Here is a 26,904-nt window from a genome sequence, read left to right as displayed (position 1 = left end):
CAGGTATATAGGGCATTTGGAGACACCTACCTCTGGGAATGTTTGGGGTTATCAAAAAGTACTAGAGAATCATCAGATAACCTATGTAGAAGATTCTATAGGAATGAGAAGTGTACTAATTGGTTCTCTGACAGAGTAGCTGATGCATGGAACAGACTACCAAATTACATTAAAGCAAGTGCTAGTTTAGATATTTTTAAGACCAGCCTGGACATTTATTATGGGAACAAGTGTTCTGGCATATTGGCAAGCTAGAAGGGCTTTAATGCCTGTGCTTGAAACATTTGTATGTATGTATGTATGTATATATATATGTATGTTTATTTTTATTGCCTATGCTTTGTGCAGAATTACGTATGACTAAAAGTACTACTAGTTTTCACTGCTTGAAACAGAATAGGCTTTTTCTCCACCGACAAAGTGATGTTCCATTTCTATAAAGGCACTACTTTTTCCAAGCTCTAGGTTAAATGCATATATCTAATTAGTTTTTAATGCATGTCCTTATGTGGAGGCATGCACACTTATCTATGTACATATAGCTTACTTATGCATGTTCTATATGAAAACACTTCCCAAAGAGATGTGTATTTTTCAGATTCTATTCCATGATGACTGGTATTGCAAAACATCAATTTGGACAACTGAAATCATTTACTGCTGAAGCACAGATAAAAGCATAGATTTACTTATAACTGTGCTATCCACAAGAGATTATAACTCACACATATAACCCATAACTGTAGATACAAATGAACTGAACCATATGCATGTAATGACTTCACTTACAAATGCTGGCATTCTGTTTTAATACAGCCTGGTATGTTACTTTCTGTAACTATATAACAAATGTTGTTTAATAATAAGCAAGTGGAGAATTATTGTTGATCTCTCCTTCTCTGCTGCCTGACATTTCCACATTTTGTCGACCACGCATCCAGTTGTTTTACATATTATTATGCCCCAAACCCCACATTGCTATCACCTGATTCCCTTACCGGAGAAATATTGCCAGTGTGTGTGTGTGTGTGTGTGTGTGTGTGTGTGTGTGTGTGTGTGTGTGTGTGTGTGTGTGTGTGTGTGTGTATGTGTGTGTTCATAGGCTCTTAAATTAATAAGTAGGTAAGTAGGTATTAGGCAAGCAGCACAGTACATCGTTTAGAAGCTTAGCTCAATTTCCTAATTTCACCTAAGCACTCTCTGATTAAGTGACTTACTCAAGGTCACACAGTAGGCAAATAAAGGCTGAGGGACTCAATCACTGGAGTAATGGAAGCAGCCTGTTGGCAGCTTATAATCTTAGTCCTCTGTGCTAAATGCCAGACAAAACAAGCTTCTCTAGACATATGGGAGAATGACTCTTGGATCTCATACATACAAAGCATGGACTCTACTACTGATATACCTCCTAACATGTTAAGTGAAGTTAAGGAAGATGGGAATTCTGGCAAGCTGCTCTTAACTCACATCTCCTCGTCTTCTTGGTAAAACAAAAAAAAAAAACACATGAAGCTATGCAAGTGCACAGTCGCATGTGCCTGCAGTTCTCATGACGACTGCTTCATTCTCCCTGAAATGCTCACACCCCACCTCCTTTGCTCCAGATGATGAAGATGTGACACCCACCTACCTTTCAGATGACATCCCCATGGCAAAACTCCTTTCTGTGTGAGAATCAGCAGCTCCACCTACTCTTCCTGATCAGGTTTGTTCAGTGCCCTGAGCTCTGCCAGCTTTGGAATTAGAATTGCTTGCTACAGAATTGTAACATTGTTCAGTATATCCATCTGTGTCAAGTAACAGAACTGTACTTCAAGGACTCGGATAGATGTTCTCAAATGAGACCATCCTCTTTAGAGGACTGTTATGGCCAGGAAATAAAAGGTATGTTTTTTTTAAAAAGGTATGTTTTTTTTTTAATTTACCTTTATCTCTAAGGGATTGATGTTATTTTTGCCATTTGGTCTGTCGCTAAATGTCCTGACGAGTCACTACTATTATAGCTTGATGTTATTAAAGTTCTGTGTTCCATATTGCATTCTGCCTCAAAAGTATAACTTCCTCTTGAGATTCGTATTGACTAGGTTATCTGTCCATAAATTTATGGGGGGTTACTATGAATTATTTAAGAGTTTACTTATATTATTTAATCGGTGACTCCTTCTGAATTATCTTTTTTTTTCCTATCTTTTCAAATGGTTTACATGGAATCTTTTCTATTTTGCTGTAGGGTATTATTAAACATCGTCTCTGTGAAAGTGTAAACATTTCCTTAACTAAAGTATATTCTTCCAGTCTTCTTTTTAGGTCACATCAGAGGTATTGTTGAACTGCTCAATCATCTATGACAAGAAAGGTGTCTTGTTTCTCCAGAGTAAGCTAGCAGTCCCAGAGACACAAATGTTTTATGGTCCCAGAGGAAGAGAATGATGGCAACGCTACAAACGTCTTACCAAATAAGCTTTCCTTAAGATTAAAATCTTAAATGTAATAAGCAAGAGAATGGAATAAGCAGAAAGAAAAAAGGTAATATGAGAGTTAATGTAAGTCCAAAAGGATGAACACTGAGAATGTTGAATGCCACAGGAAATGACAAGCAGAGAGAAAAAGCTAAGTCATGCTTTATTTATGTCTAGGCATTTTGAAGGGAAAAAATGGTTTCTGTTGAAATTACATGGACTGCACTGCCAATCCTTGGGGTAACAACTCTGAAAGTGTGAATGCTGGAAATATGTACTAGATCTGAATTTGTGGAATTTCCCTTACTGCAAGGTATAGGGATCATGAAGTACATTTATAGAGCTTGGGGGGGGCGGGTGCAAGAGGTGAAGCTCCTCTCCTCTGCAAAACCATTTTCATTTAATTTCAAGAGTCCCTGATATATTTTGGCAGATATAGTTTATTTTTCATATTTGCAGGACTCACAGTTAAAGGTTTCATACTTCAGATAGGGAACTATGGGAAATACATTCTGGGATAAGGAAACACCACATTGAGATTTTAGTTGTCCTTTAAAATCACACTTTTTTGTTGAATTAGATATGAAGAAACGTTGTGAGTGCACAAGATCTATTTACATCCTTGTGTTCCTGCAATAAGAAACTGCATGGCTAATTAAATTCTGTCTGTGACAGATACCCTTCCATATCTCAAAGTCCAGTCCTGACACAGATATATTTGGCTAGTGGATGGGTTCAAGAAACACATGTCCATACATTTTGGACTACAAGAAAATGAAGGCCAAATACGGTAGTAGAATGAAATAACATCCTTAACATAATATGGTTAGTGCTAGGTCAGTGAACCGAGGGCACAGATGGTGTCTATTGCAGGCAAGCTTTCTCCCACAGTTTGAGATTTTCATTGATTTATATATGGAAAAAGAAATAATCAGGCTGACTAATCATACAAGTTAGACATTTACCAGCAGCACAGATGTAGTAGAAGGATAAAGCCCTGACTATGACCCAGCTGACCCTGGTTTGATTAATGACTCAAATGACTGATGGAGCAGTAGGGAAGGGATGGGTGTTACCATCCCAAGGGTAGGGCAGTCTTGAGAGTGTTTCTGCAAGATGTCTTGTGGAGACCACTGACATGTGAAAAAGGAGATGGAGTCCTAAAAAATATTAGGGTATGTCAGCACATCCCCATTGCACACCTGCCCCCACCCCCAGATGCAAACAAGAGACCACATGGGGAGGGAGGAAATGGGGTAGGACACAGAATGAAAATTTCCTGCTAGATTGTGAGATGGCCAGGATGTCTTTAGGATCTCTGTAAGCTCCATCCTACATGGAGAAAATATGTGGGTGTTGGAGAAGGTTGGAAGACCTGGAGATGGATGTGTGGCACTGAGGTTGGGTGCTATAGGATAAAATAAGGGGAACCAAAAAAAAGTTAAACATTTGTTGATTGCTTTAGATAGTTACTTAATCACAATATGCTCCAGGTCACTTGGATTTAATTTAAAACCAAGAGACTCCAAAATAAATTTCTTAGTGGGTTTTGTGAAGAAAACTAATGTTGCAGCATTCTTGTCTAGATTACAGTTTAGTAGGTATTGACTTTTAAAAGTGATGAATAGAAAAAGTGCTCAATGGATGGAGAAAAAGGATGGAAGATAAATACTCATTTTCTTATTATCCAATTAATCCAGTTCAGGGTTGTGGGGAACTTGAATGTAACCCAACACCCAGTGGGTACTAGGCAGATAACCTAATCCCAGATGAAGTGCTACTCCAATGGATCAAACAGTATCACTGAAAAATGATTTGATTAGCTGAACATCCAGTGATGAGGCATGATTTGGTGATCTCTCTCCTCTTACCAACATTATTACTGGGAATTTTCCTAAAGCATTTTTTAACTATAAACCAGTGAAGTGCACAAAAGACAATGTTATCAAACTCCAGAGTTGCATTTTACAGTCTCTTGGAGTTCTTCTATCATGTTACAACAGCAGAATGCAAATGTAACCACGGTACTGCCTCTGTTGTGCTCATCTTCTTTGTTAAACTGTGGGTATTTGGCATAATTTTTTTATCAAATAATTTGATTCAGTAGTCAAATATATTGATTAATAATCCATCAACCCAAAGAACATAACTAAAAGGAGAAAAAAAAACACATTGAATATTTATAAAGATATTAGTTGGCATTTTGCATTACTACATTGTTCGTTTTAAGCATAATAAAGAGTATATTGCTAACAGGGGATATAATGTGCTGACTGGGTGACTAATTGTTATCTTGCACGTAAGATACTCTTAAGGTTCTGTGTTGTCACATGTTTTCTCATTTCAGATGCCCATAGCTTTGCAATGTATAAACTTAAGTTTGCAATGTATAACACTTCTGTCTAGTACTACTGAGATCAACCCCTTGTGTTCTCACCAATCATGAGAACTGCACAACATCTGTGTCATCCATTCCTCAATCTCTGAACTGTTTTGAACAATCTGACATCCCAGGAAAGTTTTGAAATATTTCACCATCCTTTTTGTGAAGGACTATAGCAGTGTATCTAACTGGGCTCTCTATCTTGTAAATTAAAATGACATTTTCTTGGTCTCTTCTACCTCTTTATTTAGATAGTTCCCACTTTAACATCACAGATTACCCTGATAACCTAAAAAAATCATCTCTCATCTTCACGCTGCATGTCATCACTGAAGCAGCTGGAAGAGGAAATGTTTAGTACGGTCTGTTGGACTAATCGGGTACATAAGGAATAACCTCCAGTGTTATATTTTAATACGTCTTTAAATTAGTTAACTATTAATTAAATGAAAAGGTGAGAGTGCCTTTGGACCTTTTTCAGACAAGATCTGGACAATAAATTCAAAGGCAATTACAATATACATGCACAATTTAGAGTTTATTAAAATGAGGTTAAACCTCCATTGCCAACACCTGGGCATTAGTTATTGTTAATATACAATGATATTGTTTAGAAATTAGTTATTCTTTCACTTTTTTAAATAATGTCATTGTATAAAGGAATTTATGTTTTGTTCAATCTTTACTCCTGTTTGGCGATGGCTTCCTAATGTACTGGCCATATTAGCTTCTGAAGCTGCCGGTGCTTGTACAACACATTATATTAAGTACCTGCTCTACCTGCTACTCTAAGAGGTGCATCACCAAACCCCTGCAACCAACATTATAGTATCATTTCAAATGCTGTGGTAGTAGATTGGTAGGAAGAAAGCATAATGATATTCAGCTCACTCATTGTTTGTGTATAAATGCACAGGCTAGGAAATTAATAATTACAATGAAGTTAAAGCAGTCAGACAAATAACCTCTTGACTAAATATAAAATCTTTGGATTCATTTTCCTCATGAATCTCCAACACTGAACTTAATTAGGACTCAACTCAATGAGTCATACTGGTCTGGATTCAACCTAGTGAATAAAACTAAAATTAGGTGTTTTTGTAGGGGGACAAGCACCAAACCTCCACCAAACTTATTACTCATATAGATAAATAGATAGATAAGTATGGGTCTATTGACATTAGTCTAAACTGTTTTTGGTCAACGTGAAAATGGTTAACAAAACAGATTTAAAATAGAATAAATTTACACACTTTATATTGCATCAGTGAGGAGATATATGCCCTTTCCCCACGGTAGTACGATCTTGCAGTTGGTATATTTCATAAACGGAGGGTGTGACGGTAAAGCCCCCCATATGGGAGTGCAGTGGACTTGCTCTCCTGCAAAAACATTGTTTTTTGATGTCTTTAGTTTCTGTCTTCCTTTCTGGCTTAAACCTTTTTTTGTTGACTACTTTCATGTCAACTAAAAGCATTTTAGAATAATGTCACTGGACCCTATATAGCCCAGCTGCACTCCCATACCCCCTGCTAAATAAATATACCAACTCTGAGACTGCACTACAGTGAGGAAAATGGTAAATATCTCATTCTGTGCAATGTGCTGATCTCCATTCAAAATGTTCAGTTTCAAAACTTTGATCTTATGGTCTCAACCATTTGCAGTTCAAAGTATTGAAACATTGAGCTTCTGAAGGGAATCCATATACATACACATGTATATATATATATATATATATATATATATATATATACATACATACTATATATATATATATACGGGTCTACTTCACATGCGCAAACGCTCATATGAACGAAACACGTATAGCTGAGACAACGGTACTGAAAGGTCAAATAAATGAAACCTTAAAAGAACGACATCCAAAAACCTGAAAAGCACTTACCAGAAAACCCTCACTGTCCAGAAACAAACACACACAAAAAAATACCATACATGTCTATGACACCATACCACTACTAGCCCCTCCCATAATTCTACACTACATTAAAGAAATGTGACAAAAACATAACATCATTTCTGGCACCCCCACGTGGGGGGCTTCACCAGCCCACACCCTGTAACTTAATTATACCAACTTCAAGATCACACTACCTTGTAGAAAAGGGCATGTTTCCATCCAGGTAGCTACTGCTGCAACAGAGTGCAGTTCAGTAACTGTTTCAAGTTTTTGGATGTCAGTCTTTTAAGGTTTCATTTATTTGACCTTTCGGTATCATTGTGTCAGTTATATGGGTTTTGTTCAAATGAATGTTCGCTCATCTGAAGGGGATCCATATACATACATACACACACACACACACACACACACACATATATATATATATATATATATATATATATATATATATATATATATATACACACGCCAACTCCATGTTGCGAAAGCATGAAGAATGGAGAAGCTTTCCAAAGCAAAATAATTTCTGCCAGTGCATACTTATAAACCAAACCAACAGTGATTTCCTAAGAAAACAGTGATCTTGGTGTTAACATCCATGAGCTGAGCTCAAAAACTCTAGTCCCATAGAGTTGAGACTCGTGTAAATGTAGAGACGCCATTTTGATCCTAATATCAACTATACCATCATAGGACTGCATGCCCTTTGTCATTTAGTGGTAAAATGCTTAATCCCCTTTAAGTCATGAGTTCTTCATACAAAACATCAGCACATGACATCTGCTAGAGAGCATGCTGGAACATAAAACAAAATGTTACCTACTTTCATCATATTACCTGTCTTTAATAATGTAGTATTTCACAGAATCAAAGGGATTTCTTGTAGGAGTTGCATAGCAATTTCTTATTACTACAGCAAACTGGTATCCATCAGCATCTTCCACCATAATGCCAAAATACAGCATGGCCTCTACAGAAAGTATAATTCTGTTCCCTTCAAATGGCCTGGTGAAGTCAGCATTTTGGTACAAAGCCATTTTTGCAGAATATGTTGCAGTCCCTCCAATGCTGATATTACTGGAGCTGCAAGGTAAATGATTTGAATGCATTAATTCTGTATTCAGACTTTATTATGGTATACAGTAGTAATAAAATATCTGGAAATAAATTAATGCTTTCTGCAACATGACAAAAGATCCACCAAAGCATTATTAAACCAAATAAGTAAATCAAAATGTGTTTTAAACTAAAATATATATTTTCACGAGAAGTGCTAATACATTTTGAAAGTTTTCTGGGTTCTTTGTGTTTTCAAATATCTTTATTTGATATTTAAACTTTTAATAACAACAGCACTAACTTTATAATATATACAAAACAGTAATATAGACATTATATACAAAACACTATATATACAATAAATGCCACATGCCAGAAAAAGTTGTTTATAAAGAAAGGTTTTAACAGAATTACAATAAGGTATGCAAAAAACAATAAAGACTCTTAAATAGGTGTTCTGATTAAATGCTTGGACATTGATGAATAAATGTAATAACATTAATAGTCTAATTTAGAGATTTATTACAAGATATAATCAAATAGCTTTTTCCAATAATTATTGTAACAGGAGAATCTAGTGTAATTGGTTAAAAATAATTTATGTGTTGTTATATACCTAATAGCCATTTGGTTAAAACCATCCCATGAAATTTTGGATCTATTAAGCCAGTTTTGGGTAATACAGCTTTAATTAATGAGAATAATAAAATATCTTGTAGGTTTAAACTAGGCAGGGGAATATGTAGTATTGCAAATTCTCAAGACAGGGTTAATTTCTCATAACCCATTTTCTCTAGTTTGACTTTCAGGGAACACCATAATTTGTAGGAACATTTACAACTCCATAATATATGTAGTAAGTCAGCTTTCTGAGGTTTACAAAAAGACTAATCTGGTGATGTTGAGTAATAAAATTTATTAAGAATGAATGGAGTTAGATATGTATTGTTAACTAATATGAGATGTGTATATAGGATTTTTTTCATAGGTAATTATTTTGAAGTTAAATGAAAAGACTGGGTTTGTTGATTCTATATAATTAATGGGTTAAGTCTGGTCCAGTATTTAGAAAAAAATAATTGAATTTTGATATTTTAGTGATTAAATTCATTTATATGCATTGAATATCATCTTCTTCTATGTGAAGGCCTTCCATAAGTGTTTGCATAATGTTATATTATAATTGCTGATATTAGATTGATTTAGAAGTATTGATATTAATTCCCTTATTTGTCTTAATATGACAGTGTAATTATTTGGAAAGATTAGGGCTTTCCCTAAATCACTAATTGAGAGATGTCTATAAATATACAAGTCTATAACACATTTGTCTTTGAGAAAAGGGTGATGAGAAAGGTTTAGCATTTGAGCATTCATTTTTAAACTAGGGTTTAAATTAATTGGCTGCAATAAAATAAATGCATTTTTTAGATTGAGCAACTGAACTAGGCTTTGAAAGATTTTTCTCTTCTGTATTAATAATTTATATATTTTGAGACTTTTAAGATTTATTTTTTTTTAATAAAGGGTAGTGCTTTAGGGTTACAGTGAGATTTACATATATCGTTGTATCATATTTGAACCCAGATAAGACTCCATGAATTTGACTTAGGACTATATTTTGATATCACAATCAATCTATTAGAATGTATTATATCATAATATAGTTTAGTCTGGAAGGTTCAATCCTTCATGGTTCTTGGGATAAATTAATTTTCTATATCCAATCCTGACAGATTTGGAGGACCATAAAAATTTGGATAATTTGCTAGTGATATTCTGAAAAAAAATAAAGTGTACTATTAGATTAGATGAGTTATACTGGAACAGTAACCTAGGTAATATATTCATTTTAATGATAGAAACTTTAGATAGTAATGGGAAAATTAATGTATTCCATTTAGTATTAGCATGTTCAATAGTAGGCCACACTTTTGCTAAGTTGTCTTTGAAGAAGAAAGTGGGAGTATGTTGAAAAGTGATACCTATGTATTTTAAAGAGTTCTTTATTCTAATTTCTGATTTAGAGAAGAGACTAGCCAATATATAGTTCATGTTAAGAGGGAAAATAGCTGATTTATATAAGTTTAACTTAGAATTAGAAAATTTTGAAAAAATATCTATTTTTGCTGCTCCATATTAGGTAGGGAAAAATAAAGATTTAGATCATCAGCAAAGGCCATTAAAAGTATGGGAATTTTGCAGATTACTGGTATAAAATGGTAGGATTGTTGTATTATAAAAAGAAACAGTGGTTTTATATAGAGGTTAAATAAATATGGTGAAAGCGGACAGTTCTGTCTCATACCATTAATTATTATAACTGGAGAGGAGAGAATTTTATTACTATATAAAGATGTGTCAGCAATGGATAAAGAATGCTAATTAAGTTAATAAAACAGAGTGGAAATCCAAAGAGTAGCAAGATTATAAATAGGAAATCTAGGTATTGAAAGTTTTCTGGGTTCTGAATGCGTAAATTGAATGAAAATATGAATAGATCTGAATATTCACTGGAAACAGGACATGATCAATATTTCTAGTATAGCAAAACAAAGGGGGTTGGAGCTTGGTATAAGGATTAAGGTGTTTACCTCATAGTTACAAAAGACTAGGTTTGATTCTCATATTTGAAAAGGAAATTGGCTATGCTTAAAATGGCCCAGAAGGATAGCAAGCCTAGTACTTACATGTAAACCTATCACTTTAAAAGGGAAAGGCTCACACTGAGCATTACTTAGACTGTTTGTATGTTCTTTTACTTTCTCCTTGTGATGTACTTTTGAAGTCTGTAAATAAAGCAACAATGAAGCAGATTTCCAAATACAACATAATGAATAAACTAAACAGCAATATATGAGCCATAAAAGTAGGGAAAAGGGCATCGTCTGCTATGTAGCTACTCTACTTCCAAATGCAAAACTCCATGAAATCTCTCACTTTATACCATTCAGAGTGACCAAATTTCCAACATTTTGCTGAGATATACCTAGAGAAATGGAAATGAGCATTCAAAAGAGCAGCTATACACATAGATGATTTTTTTCTTTAAAAAGGTTCAAGAATCAGAACTTTCCTAAATTCATTTTATGGGTTAACTAGTCTTTCTGGAAAAATACATACAGACTTACTACTTTGTAAAAAGTTTGCAGAATTGTCTATCCTTAAAAGTCCACAAGAGATTTGTAAACACAGAATATCTCCTCTCCCCATTCTTATCAACTGCAAGCATTAAGGACCCATAGGTTTTGTAACATCAATAATTGTCAAATCATTAAAGATTTAATGATTTGACAATTATTAACTCATTAAAGATTTAATTTTAGACCATTTTCTCTGAAGAATTTCATAGGTTATTATAATTTTGGAAAACCTATACTTCTCTATTTTATAAAACCAAGAATAATGCACCTGAACCTCATACCTTAGCAGCTTTGTATTTCAATATATTGGAATACAAAATTAACACAAACAAACCACTCAGATGATGAATAGCACAACTGAACAATGAAAACATCTGCAGATAGGCACCACAGGAAAATGGAATCTTCTTAAAGGAAGTTTATTTTTGAGCACTTTCATCCACAAGGGACTTCATCAAAAAACTGAGCAACTGACTAGAAGACAACTTTATAATGCAAATTAATCAATCAGAAATAAAGAAATAATAAATTAATTAAGACCAATAGTAGCCCAAAAAGGTAAAACAGGACTGAATCCACTCCGGTTTACTATTGAATATGCGAATGCACTTTGTTCGAACGGCCACCCCATCGACGCATTTACGCGAACCGAAAGTGCAAAAACTGTTCGTTAATGAAACCCATTCGATGTTCGACATTACCGGCCGCACAACACCTCCACACCCATGCTACCATGGGTTAGACAGGGGCGAGGTTTTGCCGTTCACACATTTGGGATTCGGTGTGCTGACGATCGCATTTTCGACTTTGTGCAAGTCGAGTCGCCCATGTAAGGATCGACATTGCAATGGTAAACCATCCACTCCACATAAATATAACTCAATACAAAATAACATGATATTAAAAAACAATTATAAAAAAAATGTTACATAAGTGGTATCGTTCAGGCCAGGAAACTTTTTGGCCTGCATCTTAAGCTTCCACAATGTTTCTTTTTTAAGCAACTGCTTCTTGAAAAAGCCCTCCATAAGATCCACAGGTAAATACTCTAAGACAGCAAAATAAAACTTTTTAAAGGAACCACATGTTAAGGTGCGTCTATATAAGGGACTGTTGGTATCTTTGCTCTTAATAGCATACAAGTGTTCTTTAACTCTTGGAGATAACTTTCTGGTAGTCATGCGGATATAAAATGCATCACAATGTGAACAGACAGCACTGTAAATCAAACCAGTGGTGTTACAATCATAGTGCACTCTAATTTTAATGCTTTTGTCCATATGAGTCAAAACAATGATAGAGCCATCAGGTATAAAATTACAGGCCCTGCAAAAAACACACTTAAACATACCCACTTTTTTATGTGTGAGTGACAAAGGCATCCAAGTATTTGTATTCTCCAACCAATGCTTAATGCACTTTTGCATACAAATTTAGGGGAGGAACCCACCACTGTGTCTACGTCAGGGTTCCCCTGTAAAATTTTCCAACTGTGTGTAATAATATCACTAATGCTGCTGTCATCAACAGTCATCTACAAAATAAAACTATTGTTGCATTTAACATCAGTACTGTTCTTCTGAGGTGTACCCGCCTCAGAAATGGGAGGAAATTGTTTGTCTCTATTCTGCTTAATCTCATCAGCAGTCTTAAACAACAGGCCTAAATCATAACCCCTACTGCTGAATAATGTAATAATATCATTGATCCCATTGGAAAAGTTACCAAAGGCAGTGGTCAGTCTAGACAGCCAGATCATCTGACCTCTGTGAATACATGTGACTGAACCACCAAGTAATCTAATAAATCTCCATGGCTACCAGCAGCTAGTAAAAATTCCAACTAGATGTGATAAAAAATCTAAAAGGGAATCCATCCTTGACTGGGTCCTAACTAACAACCCACATTGTACCCCCACTCAGGCAGTCTCCCAGACACCTTAAGTGACCACAACATAATATACCTTATACATAGTAGAACAAGCATATGCAAAACCACTAACTATAAATCCACTAGAAACACAAAAAATTTCTCTCCCGAAGTCCTCAATACTTTACTCTGTAACTGCGACTGGACCTCCTTAAAAACCTTCCCACTTGACCAGGCTGTAGCATATTTCAACAAAACATTTCTACAACACCTAGACAATGTATCTCCATTGCGCAAAATCAAGGTTAGAACCTCTACAAACCCCTGGCTTAATAAAGAAACCAAACAAATCCTCAAGTCTAGAGACACTGCCTGGCTTTACTGTCAAAAAAACAAAAAAAACACAAAGCCTAACTAAGTACCAAGAACTGCACAACTGTGCAAAAAAATGCATTAGGCTGGACAAAAAAATCCTGCTACACGACATTACAAACTAAATACCAACACAACCCCCAAATATTTTGGAAAAAAGTAAACCAGCTACTAAAATCCACCCAGAAGGTTGCCCCCAAACCAACCACCCCTGACACTAAAGTTCCCATCGAAACACAATTCAACTCCCACTTTGTGAACTCAGTTCTATCCTTAATATCACAGGCCAGTTCCAACCTCACTATCTCCACCAACACAAATAACACTAATACAAGCTTAATCCTCATAACAGTTTCCACCACTTCAATCAAAAGCATGCTCTCCAAACTAAAAACCTCATCAACAGCAGCCGACCTACTCCCCAGCTATTTCTTGAAACTCACAGCAGATGTTATTGCTATCCCAATCTCCACTCTCATAAACAGATCAATTGTTGAAAACTATGTGTCCAAAACTCTGGAAAATATCCTGTGTTATACCCATACATAAAGATGGGACCGCCACTGAACTTAATAACTACAGACCCATTGCTATACTCTCCCCCTTGCCAAAATCCTAGAAAAATGCATCCATACCCAGGTGCTAAAATATCTCCTAGACAGCAACATCCTGTCACCTACTCAACATGGTTTCAGACCTACCCATAGTACCACTACAGCCCTCCTCTGCTTCACAGACACAGTAAACCATCTCAAAAACAAAGGCCTGCAGGTGTCAACTCTTTTTTTGGATATGTCCAAAGCATTTGACACAGTCTCGCACCAAATCCTGATAAACAAACTAAACCAAGATCACCTATCAAATTCCACTCTTACCTGGTTCCAAAGCTACTTAACTGACAGGTACCAAGCTGTGAAATGGGAAAATTCTCTCTCTCTCCTCAGCTGCCCATAACTATAGGTGTCCCACAGGGTTCTATCTTAGGACCACTACTATTCACAATCTTCACAAATGACCTCCATACCTCCACCACAGCATGCATCTATCATTCAGTATGCAGATAATACTACCTTAATGTGTGCTGCACAAAATATTTCCACCCTCCTGCAAACAACTCAACTAGCATTCTCTGACATTGAAAACTATCTTACCAAAGACCAACGTATCCTCAATCCAAAGAAAACTCAGCTTATGATTATAACCAGTTCCAACAAAACCACATAACAGTCAATTCACTATTTACCCCACAAATGCTACTCCAATCACTCCAGTGGCACAGGCTAAGCTACTGGGAATAACCATATACTTCCACCTAAAATGTGATAGTCATCTCAACTTAACTATTAAAAAAGTACACGCCAAATTGGGATCACTCTGCTGTATCAAACCATTTCTTACCAACAACACAAGATCTGCCATTGCTCGCTCCCAATTTCTATCCACCCTACTGTATGCATTTCCCATTCTGACTAATCTCAACAAAACTGAACTAAGCAAAATGGAAGCCTGCTATAACAGAAGTGTCCACTTTGCTGCAAAATGATAGAGCTCATCACTGCACTGCTTTGAGACAGCTCCACTGGCTTGAACTGCCCAAACTCATAACCTACAATTAACTCTGCCTCTGTCATTCTGTCTGTTACTTCCCCAATAAGTGTCCTCCCCTCAAAAACCCTAGTACAACATCACTCTGCCAAAAGGCCTCTTAGATCATCAAGCAAACTACTACTAGAAATCACCAACAGCTACAGTAGCTTTGGAGATGCACTATATAGTAGTTCAGTGGCTAAAAAATGGAACTCTCTCCCCACTAGCATACAAAACACATCATCCAAAGCCTCCTTTAAAAACCTCATTAGGCAACATCTCAAGCAAAGTTGGCAATGCCACGACTGCTCCCCAGGCTAGTGAAAGCAGATAAGGTACACATACTAAACCTAGAGTACTTGATAATAGTTTTCACTCTTACTCACACACGCTGGCTAATGTACAATGTATGTACTGCACCTGTGTACTATGTATGTATTCTACCTATGTTCCAAATTTCAGCTGTACACCACAAATCTATTAATTACCTTTATTTTTAAATTAATATTTTCTTGTTTGTTATTTCCACTGTAACTGTTGATATGCTGCATATCACTGTAAAAACATGTCTGTTGTAATTTGTGTGTATACTGATCATGTCTAAATATTTAACTGTATCTGTAATTTTTCTGTCTGGAGCTTTTCTCCCTGGGCCTCTGCTGAAAAAGGGCCTTTTCGGCTCAGTAAGACATCCCCGGTTAACAAATGTAAAATAAATAAAATAAATAAATACATATTTATTTTCATGTAAGTGGGAGGAGCACTAAGGTAATGTAAATAACTGCCAGACAAACAAGGTTTTCTGTACATCCCACTAGAAAAACTATGACTGGCAGCATCCCAACTAACTACCACATCCCAATATGGAACATTTTCTCCTACTTGGCTGAAGACAAAGCTTAAAAAGTTAACACTATTATTAATTATTAATGTCTATAACAAATGCATCTATATGATCTAAAGATGGATCAGTAATAAAAAACAGGCCATCCACAAACCTCTTACACATCTTAACATGTCTTTCAAAAAATTGAATGTTGTTTAGAAGTTGGGTCTCCCACCACCCCATAAAAAGGTTAGCAACTATGCTTGGATATCTATTGCAACTTAAACTGCAGTTCAAAGGCATTTTATTTTTCCTTTCTTTGCTGTGTGATAGCCCATTACATGGCAGTAAGAAGACTTTTAGTGAATTGCAAACTCTTTATATTTGGTACTTAGGAAATTTGCTAATTGTGATCTGACATGTTTGCTTATACCATGAGCAAATTTTCTTACCCTATCTAAGGGGACACACAGTTTGGATTGTGTTAGACATCCCATTATGCCTTGCTGGTGATAAAGGGGTTGAGGGCTTGACCTACTCAAACTTACACCAGGGACCTATGCTAAAGATGCAAGGGGTCTATGTGCATCTATTGGCCAGAGTGTTTTTCCACCATAAAGCCCTGTAGCCCTAGGCAATAAGCTACTGACTGTCTAGTGTCCAGTTGTCCAGCTTGAGTTACCCAGGACAGCTCTGTTGACAGAAAGATGAATGTGAAGTCAATCAACCTGCCAAACATGAACCAAGGATTGTCACAATTAACAATGGTTCACTGACAGGACTCAGCTTGGAAGCAGATGACATGATGGGAAGGAGGAGAATGGAGATCCTATGTATCCAGGAGACAAGATGGAAGGGCAGTGCAGCAAATCCACTTGGTTTGGGACCCAGACTCTACTAGTCAAACAAATGACAGACTTAAAATTCTGTGGGATATGTGGAGAAAGAGAGTCTTCTGAAAACAGTGAGAGAAGTCATCAGAATTGGTCTGACAGACTCATGGCAATTACACTCCAGTGTAAAGATAGGATAACATTTATAATATCATCCTATGCCCTACAGTAGGGTTATAAAAGCAAGAAAAAGAGTGCATTCAGGCTGCTAGATAATGCAGGACAAAATGAGCTGCTTTTGATAATATGAAACCTCAATGCAAATAGGGCAAACTGAACAGGATATGAGGGCTGCTTAGGTTCACATATGAGGAGAAGCAAGAATAAAGAAGGAAATGATACTCTAGACTTCTGTCTGTCAAATGGCTAGATGGTGGCCATCACGTTTCAACAAGAGAGACAGTCACAAGACCACATACAAGAGTTATCAACATACATCTTAGGTAGACTTCCTCCTAATAAGGAAAGGCCAGGTAGAATCAGATATTACTAAGTTTTTTCCCAACAAAACAATTTGCCCAGAGCATAAAACACGGGTGGCCACAATCAGATGCAAGCAGTAATCAGAGAAGGGTCTATGGTCAATAAGGCCAAGTCTGAAGACCTGGATGTTGACAGAGTGTAAGCACAAAAGTTCAGGGAAATGCACATGGCTCTAGGACCGCAGAAAGAACAGCAAATATGTTGCAAAATGGAAAGATTACTGGGAGCTAATTAGTATGCACTTCATGAAAATCCCCTTAACACATAAAAAAATGATTGTAAATAACTCCATGTTATGGTTACTAAAGGAATTTTGTACTTCACTTATTACACCTAAACATATGGTTTGTTACCCATTAAATATTATTATTAGCTATCATAACTTTATATTCATGCACCCTAAATATAGGGAATGGAATTTTATTATATTCCCTATAATGTATACTCAGGGTATGCTTTTGTCATCTACTTCTGAAGGAAATCATTTAGCTATAGATAATGATCTAAAGTACTGGTATCAGTTGATATCTGATAATAAAGTTAAAAATCTAGATTTCTTAAAACAAGAATTTGATCTAAGAGAAACTTGCTGGTTAGAGGTTCAGACCTTTAGACAACATCTCATTAATAAAATAGATCTAATGTCTGTAACAGTTAAAGACTCTATTCCAACACTGATTGATTACTTAATATTAAATTTACAACATAAAGTTTCTGATAAAGGTAAGCTTTCATACATACATAAAATTATCAGACAGGAAACCTTTTACAGTGAAGATACATACTGGAATTATTTCACTTCCATTAATGGGGACCCACCAAATCAACAAGATAAACAATATATATTGGAATCTGCCTATAGAACTACGTCTTCCATTGTCTGGAGACTTTATACATGGAAATTTTTACATAGATCTTTTTATACACCTTTGATGATGAATAAAATAAATAATAAAGATAATCTATGTAAAAGATGTAATATAGACATTAATGCTGACTGGGCTCATATGTTTTATGACTGTATAAAATTGAAAGAATACTGGAAGTCAGTTAATGAATTTTTGCAGGCTCTTTTTACAGATAATTTCATTATTTCTAAATCTCTTATATTATTCAACACACCTGTACCTCAAAGTGTTAAAAGGTTAAGCTTCCCTTGTTATGGTCTATTCTAGCAGTGGCTAGGAAAATAATAACCAGAAATTGGATTTCAGATACACCTCCTTCGTTCAATGAATTTAAAAATGTTATGAATATAGTGTGCCATATGGAAATAAACACAATTAGGTCAAGAACAACTAGAAAAACATCTTATTATATTGTATGGGATAATTTACAAAATCTGTTAAAAAAATCTTAATTTCAATAGCATGGTATTTTAGTTTAATTAATTGATCTGATTGTAGTGGATGTCTTTGTAAATATTTTGGTTGTTTTGTTGAATGTTATAATCATATCTATTTTTAATTACTTGTATAAAATTGTTATGATATTTCTTTTGTATGTTAAAACAATAAACCTGTTTTGAAAGAAAAAAAAAAAAAAAAGAAAGAACAGCAAATAGGTGGCCTTAAAAAAGAAAACTGGAAGTGCCTCAAAACAGGATGCGTGAGGACTATATAACAGATATGGCTGAGCCAGATGTGGAAAAAAGGTACATAAAGAAAGCTGGTGGTGGACTATAGAAGTCTGGGAAGATATTAAAAAATGGAGTGCAAGTAAAGAGGGAGATAGAAAAGACAAACCAGATGGAGAAGGAATACTGGTTGGCTAACAAAAAAGGCTAAGAGAGCAGTCTCAATAGCAAAGAATAAGGCATCAGAAGCACTCTACCAGGTTCTGGAAATGATTTGGCAAATGGTAGAAATAAATTCCATCAGGAGGTAAGGTTAAGACAGAAGAATAAAAAAGATAGTTATCAGAAACCCTTCGTAAGGCATGCCAGCAACAATCTATTCACTAGTCTACAGTATATCAAAGGCAGATGGTAAAGGTATTCCCGTCAACTTTTGAATGAAGAAAACCATACAGAAGTTGTCCTGCTTCAGACATAGCCTAAAATGAATGAGGAAGAGCTGTCCCTAAAAACTGAGAACAGCACCAAGAAAAATGAAGTCAGGAAAAGCATCGGGATCAGATGATGTCACAGCAGATATGATCAAGATCTTGGGTGAATTAGGAAAGAAATTTCTCCAGAGGGTAGCCATAGCAGTATGTAGAGAAAGATTTATCCCAGATGACTGAAAAATATGCATTCTAATGCCAGTAATGTAAAACAAAGGAGGCAATCACAACTGTGAGCACCAAAGATGCATCAAACTCCTGTCACAAGTAATGAAAATGCTTGACAGGGTGACTAATAAATGAATATAGAGAGTAATAGTATGATGGGAGATGACCAGTTTGGATCAGATCTGGATAAAACACAAATGAACTGATGTTCATAGTGAGATGTATAGTTGAGAAGAAGCTTGAGATGAGGAAAAAGTCAAACTGACACATCAAGACTTGCAGATAGCATGTGAGAAGATCCCGAAAAAGCTGATTTGGGCAGTCTTGTGATGGTTTGAATTAGTGTTGGCTATGTACAAAGGCCCAATGACACAAGTACATTGTTGGATCCATAGAGGGATTCCCAGTGGGAGTTGGTGTGCATCAGGGTTCAACTCTGTACCCACTGCTCTTCATACTGGCGATGGTCTGCTATTGAAAAACAGGTTGAATGGGACAAATCAATATGCAGAATTACAAACAGGCTCTGAATAGTAACTGCAGCAAATGATAAGGGAATGGAATGCAAAACTGAAGGTACACAAGATGAAAGTGAATACAGAGAAGACAGTTGTAACTACTGTTGTCTAAAGGAAGAGAGGACACCCAGTCAATCGAGGAGGTTGCCGCCAGCAAACAAACCACACAACTATGTGAACAAAGGTAACGCTGTGCAAAAAGAATATTCCAAAATGAATCCAACCACAGAGTAATGAAACAAGGTTTGTTAGACCAAAGACAAATTTCTTTTATTGAACCATAAACGAATTTCTTGACCTAGGTTTCGTCCGTTAAACGAACTTCTTCAGAATACATTTCTGAATTGACCAAAACCAGTTAAATACATAAGGTTACACCCAAAATAATTTAATTACCAACAATTAATAAGTCATTTAAAATGCTAATTGAAAGTGTTAACACTTAATTTTAAAGTGGTAATCATTTCCACCATACTGAATGCACAGTTGCAACGTTAAAATGCACTTCCAAAACAACCAATGAAATGGTCAATACCATTACACACTATAAAAAAATGTAATTGTGTGTGAGTATTAAACCCTATATATATATAAGTGACTAAAAGAAATATAACTGAATATATATAATATTAATAATCAATATAAAATTAATTATAAAATCTATCATTAAATATCCTAATTTGTTATGCATGAATGAAAACAAATAAATGATGTATTATTAAAAAGATCACTCAAAAATACACATCCAATGCTCAATGAAAATTAATAAGTCTTATGCACTCAAAATTAAAAATTGAAAATAAAAATAAAATTGATATAAATTGAGATTAAAAATGAAAAAAATGACAAATGAAAATAATACGCAATGACCAACTAGACAAAAAATTGTATGACGTGTATGTAAAACATTAATAATAAACCACTGGCTCTTAATAAGTTATTTCCCCATAATCCTATTGATCTTTAAAATAGGCTTAATGGTACAAAATTCATTCAAGCCTGGTCTATTATATGCATCTAAAAATATCTGCCATCTTAGCTCTTTAACATCCAAATCATATTGAATGGTCCTACCCTGTGAATCATAAACAATGTGTTGAATAACACAACATTTAAATCTGTGATTAACGTTACTCTGTATATGTCTAGCAAGGGCATTGATTGTTTTTAAATGTTGGATATCCAAAAGGTGTTCCTTTACTCTATCTCTAAAATGTCTACTGGTTTTACCAACATAAAATGCCTTGCAGTCCTGACATAATAAAAAGGTAAACAACGTTGGATGTGTAACAATTAAAATGGCCACTAATCTTAATATTACAAAAATTCACTAATAAATTACTATCTGTGCAATATATGTGAGGGCACACGGAACACCTCCCACATTTAAAATTACCATTAGGTCTGTGAGAGAATCCCCCACTGTTCCTAGTGTCTTTTTCAAAAATATCCTTGAAAGACACATCCTTCCTATAAACAAATTTTACATGACCCTGAAAAAGATGTCCCCAAATGTTATCTCTATACAAAATGTCCCAATTCCTCTCAATAATATGTCTAATAATTTCAGAGGAATCATTAAATGTGGATATGTACAAATGAATGTTGTTAAACACAGATTTAGCCATTGACTTATTAATATTACATCTTTCAGATGAGAAACCTGAACATAGTATGGCTTGGTATGTCCCTATTTGTCTTTTATGCACAACCTCATGAAATATTCTCTTACATAATTGTTTGGGATATCCCCTGTTTTGAAATAAATTTGACATGTAAGCTATTTCCTCAACAAATTCCTCATCATTGCTCACCATTCTGGCCGCCCTGACCATCTGCCCTTTAACAATGGCTTTTTTCTGGTGGTCAGGGTGCCAGCTCTCATAGTGAAGATAGGAATTGGAGAACGTTGGTTTCCTGTATATATTCGATTTAAGTCCACCCTGGGTCTTATCATAGGATAACCTAATGTCCAAATACGTAATTACATCGTGACTGATTTCATGAGTGAACTTTAAGAACCTTACAGTATTATTGATGTACACCAGAAATGAATCCAGTGCCCTTTGATCATCATCCCAGATGATAAAAATATCATCTAGATACCTTGTATATATTTTAATATACTTATAAAATTCTGTTTTAAATATGTAATTATGTTCCCAATAGCTCATAATAAGATTGGCGTACATGGGGGCACATGCTGCCCCCATTGCCACACCATTCACTTGTTGGTAATAGTTACCTTCGTAAAACAGGAAATTATTTTGCAACACAATGTCCATTAAATTGACTAATGTGTTAATTCTATCCTGATCGTAAACATTGGTCTCATATAGTTGTTCCTCCAACCATATTAGACCAATATCATGAGGTATAGTTGTGAACAAATTACATACGTCCACCGTTACAAAGTAATAACCATCTTTCATGTCAAAATCTTTTATTTTTCCTAAAAAATCCTATGAATCTTTCGTGATGTATGGAAACTTGGACATACCCCTTTTGAAATGATGATCTAAAAATTGACTGATGAAACAAGTTTTGCTCCTTTTCCCGTCAACAATCGGTCGAAACTGCAAATTATTCAGCCCTTTATGTATTTTAGGTATACCAAATACCCCACTGATGACAGGATGTTCATTGATCAAAAAATGATATTCATTCTCAGAAATCTCCCCTTGAAATACCATGTCACTGAGTAATAAATCTATTTTTTATGGGCAATGTTTATTTCATTAATACTAACTTCAGTGTAAGAATAATTGAGTAACATACTTGTCATATAAGAAATGTAATCATTTTTATCAGTGATGACTACTCTGTTACCCTTATTGGGTCTCATAATTCTAATATCTTTAATGCTACATATACCCTTAAATATGCCTTGTTCTTCCTTGGACATGTTAGAATGTATCGGTCGTTTATACGATTTATGAAACTTTCTTATATCTATTTCACTCAGCTTTTCAGAAATGGCCACCCTATCATTCATTGGTGGATTAAATACACTGGACTTAGTTAATGTACCATTATCAGTCCTGTCCCTATTGTCAAAGCCATTATTGAATAAAGTTTTTAAATTAAATTTACGGGTGAACAACTTTAAATCCAAAATGGATTCAACCAAGTTCCCTTTACCACATGGAACAAAAATGAAACCTCTCGAAAACAGATTGACTTGTTGATTGTCCATGTGTACTTTAGAATAATTAAACAATTTAAAATCACCCTCATTATTGGTTATTATAATGGGATTACTTAAAAAGACATTTTCCGAGTCTTTTAAGACATTATCATCACCATTATTATGGTCATTAGACATGTTGTGTCCGACCATATTATCCACCTGCACTTGATCAAAATATGCTTCGGGGTCAAAGTTAATGGAAAAATCCACATGAAAAAAATTATTATTATCCTGTCTAAAGGAAGTGACTTGTTGGACACCATGGCTACCACATGCATTATTGTTGAATCTTGAATCTGGTGTTTCATAATTGCCATCATTTGAACAAACCAAAATACTATCATTAATTGCGTACTCATATGTACTTATATTCATTAAATTATTATCCTCCATACCTTCACACAAATACTGCACTGGTGAACTATTGGTGTTAAAATTAAAAGAATTGCTAACACCAACATCAAATTCGTCATTATTGTGTTGACCAATGAACTCACTTGGTCCCACATTTGAAAATTCATATACTCCCTTGCAATCCATTACTTGTGATTGAACCAAAACATTAAATGAAATATTGTTGACAGTCGATGTACCATACGAGTCAAAATTAGGACCACCGTGGGATGATGTCAAAGTTTGAACAGAATTATTACTGAAATGCGTCTCAGCCGAAAATGACTTACCAACATTCACCCCTTCACTACATTCAAAAGACTCAATACATAAACTAGTGTGCTCAAGGTCCATATCATGTTGAACAAGTCCGATTTCACCTTCCTTCATTATTTTCATTTCGACCCCAAGTCTGCCTTCTATCATTTGCGTGTTTTCCAACCATTCCTTTGGTTGAATAAAAAATCCTTTTTGGGTCGAGCCCCCGTTTTGACATAATCATTAACTGCTGATGAATGCCCCTGATTTTTCAGTCTATCCGACCGCCGCAACCCATCATCTGTTAGACTTTCATTGGACATACGGGTCTCACCTGGATCGTCACGCTCACGACAGGAACTGACATCATCAACTTCCTCCCTATTCTTCTCATACACCCTTTTACTTTCGTTACCATGGCTACCATCAACCGCTTTTGATTTAGGATAGATTTGCCCAGATTCATATCTTTTAATGTCTCTCTGAATTTTGATGTTTTTCTTCTGAAATATATTGTCACAACTATATTCCACGTCCTCAATAATGTGAATATAGTTCGTATAATACTGGTCAAAAAGAAGATCCTTGCTGATATTATTGTTCAGGATATCCAATTCCGTTAACAGACCTTCTATCTTGATGTTATTGTACTTAACCATAATATCCATTAATTTCAATCCACTGTTGTTGAATAAATCATGTAATTCCTTGAGCATAATCTCATCCGCCTCACATCCGTTCAGATATCTCCATAAGCGTAGACCCTTCGGTACCATGCCTAATTCAATGTTTCTAATGAGATAGCTGTTTTCTAATTGTGTTCTTTTAAGTTTAAACAGCTTCATCTCAAAAAGCTTGAGCATGTCTTCCATGGATTTACAGTCTTTTGTTACTGTCGTACCTTTTGGTGTTCGTACCACATTGAAGGAATAACCATTATTTCTCCATAGTTCATTATTACATATTTCGTTCCGTACCGAATTAGTCATGTTAACTGAGCTAGTGATGCCATCACCGGCGGTGGAAGACCTGGGTGTAACCTGCATGAGGGGTAAGCCCAAGCTGTCCCCTGTGTCCGATTGACCGGATCCAACATCTTTGTTGATCAATTTGTGAATGAGAACCGAATGTTTTCTGAGTTGTTCCTGAATTTGCTGCAACACACCTACCATGTCAACCGAAACACCCTCGCCTTCCATATGGAAAAACTAAGAACCAAAAAACAACAACCACTGCAAAAACTGTTGTCTGAGGGAAGCGAGGACACCCAGTCAATCGAGGAGGTTGCCGCCAGCAAAAGCGATGGTCTGCTAATGAAAAACAGGTTGAATGGGACAAATCAATATGCAGAATTACAAACAGGCTCTGAATAGTAACTGCAGCAAATGATAAGGGAATGGAATGCAAAACTGAAGGTACACAAGATGAAAGTGAATACAGAGAAGACAGTTGTCATGATAGCAAATGGGGAAAATCAGAAGAAGCTGAATATTGAGATAAAAGGGTAAACATGGAACAGATTAACAGCTTCAAGTATCTGGGAGGAGAAGGGAAGTCTGAATGATGAGGTCATACCTAGAGAAGGGAAGTCTGAATGATAAGGTCATACCAAGAATCAGAGGGGCTACAGCCACCTGGCATAGAGTGCCAGGGATACTGTGTGACAGAAGAGTGCCAAAGAAGTTGAAAAGTAAGGTGTACAAAACGGTGGTCCAACCAACACTTCTGAAAGGTATAGAAATCTGGGCAGTGCGGATAGTGTTTGAGGAAGCTTGAGGTGATGGAGATGAAGTGCCTGAGATGGATGGTAGGATTCACACTGTGAGATGTACAAAGAATGAGGACACTGGAGCAGAGGTCAAAGTAGCTCCAGTTGTAGAGAAGGTCAAACTGAGCAGATTATTGTGGTTTGTGTAGAAAAGAAGAAGATTAATTGGTGAAGAAGATTTGGGATAGCCAGGAAGAAAGCAAGAGAAATGAAGGCATCCAGCAAAAGGATGGGTGGATTATGTTAGAGAAGACCTGTGATAGTCAGGCATGACTATCAGAAAAGCTAGGAGAATGGCACTGCATCTAAACAGATGGGGAGAGTTGACACTACATCCTGATCCTTTGTAGAAATTGGGAAAAGGGGGGGATGATGATGACCGAGAAGTTAGAATATGATAAAATCAATCATTCATAATTGAGTTCATGCAAAAACCATCAGTATACATGCACCATGAGTGAGGCATGAAAATGAGCCCCAGATACAGAACTGCATGACCAGCGATAGGATAGCACTTACTGCACTGATGCATACTATCTAGTATTATCTATGCTGTATCCTGTATGGTGTTCAGAACACAGTCTGCTTGTTTATTTTATATAGATATATATATATATATATATATATATATATATATATATATATATATATATATATATATATGCCTCCATACACAAATCCAGTGTGGATGTAACCACATGGCACAGTCAGAATTGTCGACAGGTATAATAATCTGGATAAATACCTATAGCCAGATGAATGTTAGTATCTAGTGGGATGGAATATAACTATTAATGTGATAAGCAAATCTTTAACCTTACAGAATTCAGCAGAGTTTCATGGAAATAAGAAATGGTTCTGTGTGAGATAGGGAATAATCTAAGAAATAATGAGGTATAAAAACTATATTAGAAATCTATCTAAAGGGCAAATATGTAAGATACATACATCTATACGTATAGCAGTTATGTTGCATTTCCCATTACAAAGTTATTTTTAACTAAAAGAAAGTTAACTCCCTCTCTGCAATGGAGGACTGGAAGCTTGCACTGTAACTGTAGCATTTTGATAGAGTTAAAACTTATGTCCCCAAATTTCAAACAAATGTTTATATCTCTGGAACCACAAAAGTTACTAAGAACTGTAAATGGCAAGCCCTTCAGGACAAACAATTTTATAATGGTAGTGTTCTTTAGGTTCAAGGTCTTAAACAGGATTTTTATAGGTCATAGCAAACACAGTTACAATTAAGTTTGTTATATTTTGCAAATAATTTACAATATCTCAGCAAGCACTTAGGTTACAAGCAGCATTTTGTTCATCCTACTGAGAACTTTCATATGAGGCTAAGCAGTTCTGTCTATGCTACTTGGTTGTTGACTATTTTTAAAAAACATGACACATGACAATATAAATGAATATTAAATGAAAAATAATTAATATCTCTTTTTTCCTGCACTATGCAGAGATCAAATATTAATATGTTGTGTTTGCCATTATATAAGCTTTAATTAAGAAGATATATTTCAATAATTTGTATGTAGAGTGGT

At 35.5% G+C, this 26,904-nt stretch overlaps 1 protein-coding gene across 1 annotated transcript in view; it reads right to left on the bottom strand.

Annotated features, from left to right (window-relative positions):
* The window catches only part of LOC122816744 (uromodulin-like), a gene marked incomplete in the record, with an annotated part of 268,054 nt that overhangs the window by 31,603 nt on the left and 209,547 nt on the right, over positions 1–26,904 (bottom strand). Inside the window, 1 exon segment of the mRNA XM_044089741.1 lies at positions 7,601–7,846. Within this exon segment, the coding sequence (XP_043945676.1) occupies positions 7,601–7,846 (246 nt within the window).

Source organism: Protopterus annectens, chromosome 12.part0 (assembly GCF_019279795.1).
Source record: "Protopterus annectens isolate FY-2018-M chromosome 12.part0, PAN1.0, whole genome shotgun sequence".
Lineage (NCBI taxonomy): Eukaryota > Metazoa > Chordata > Ceratodontiformes > Protopteridae > Protopterus > Protopterus annectens.
This window is presented reverse-complemented; position numbering and strand designations above follow the sequence as displayed.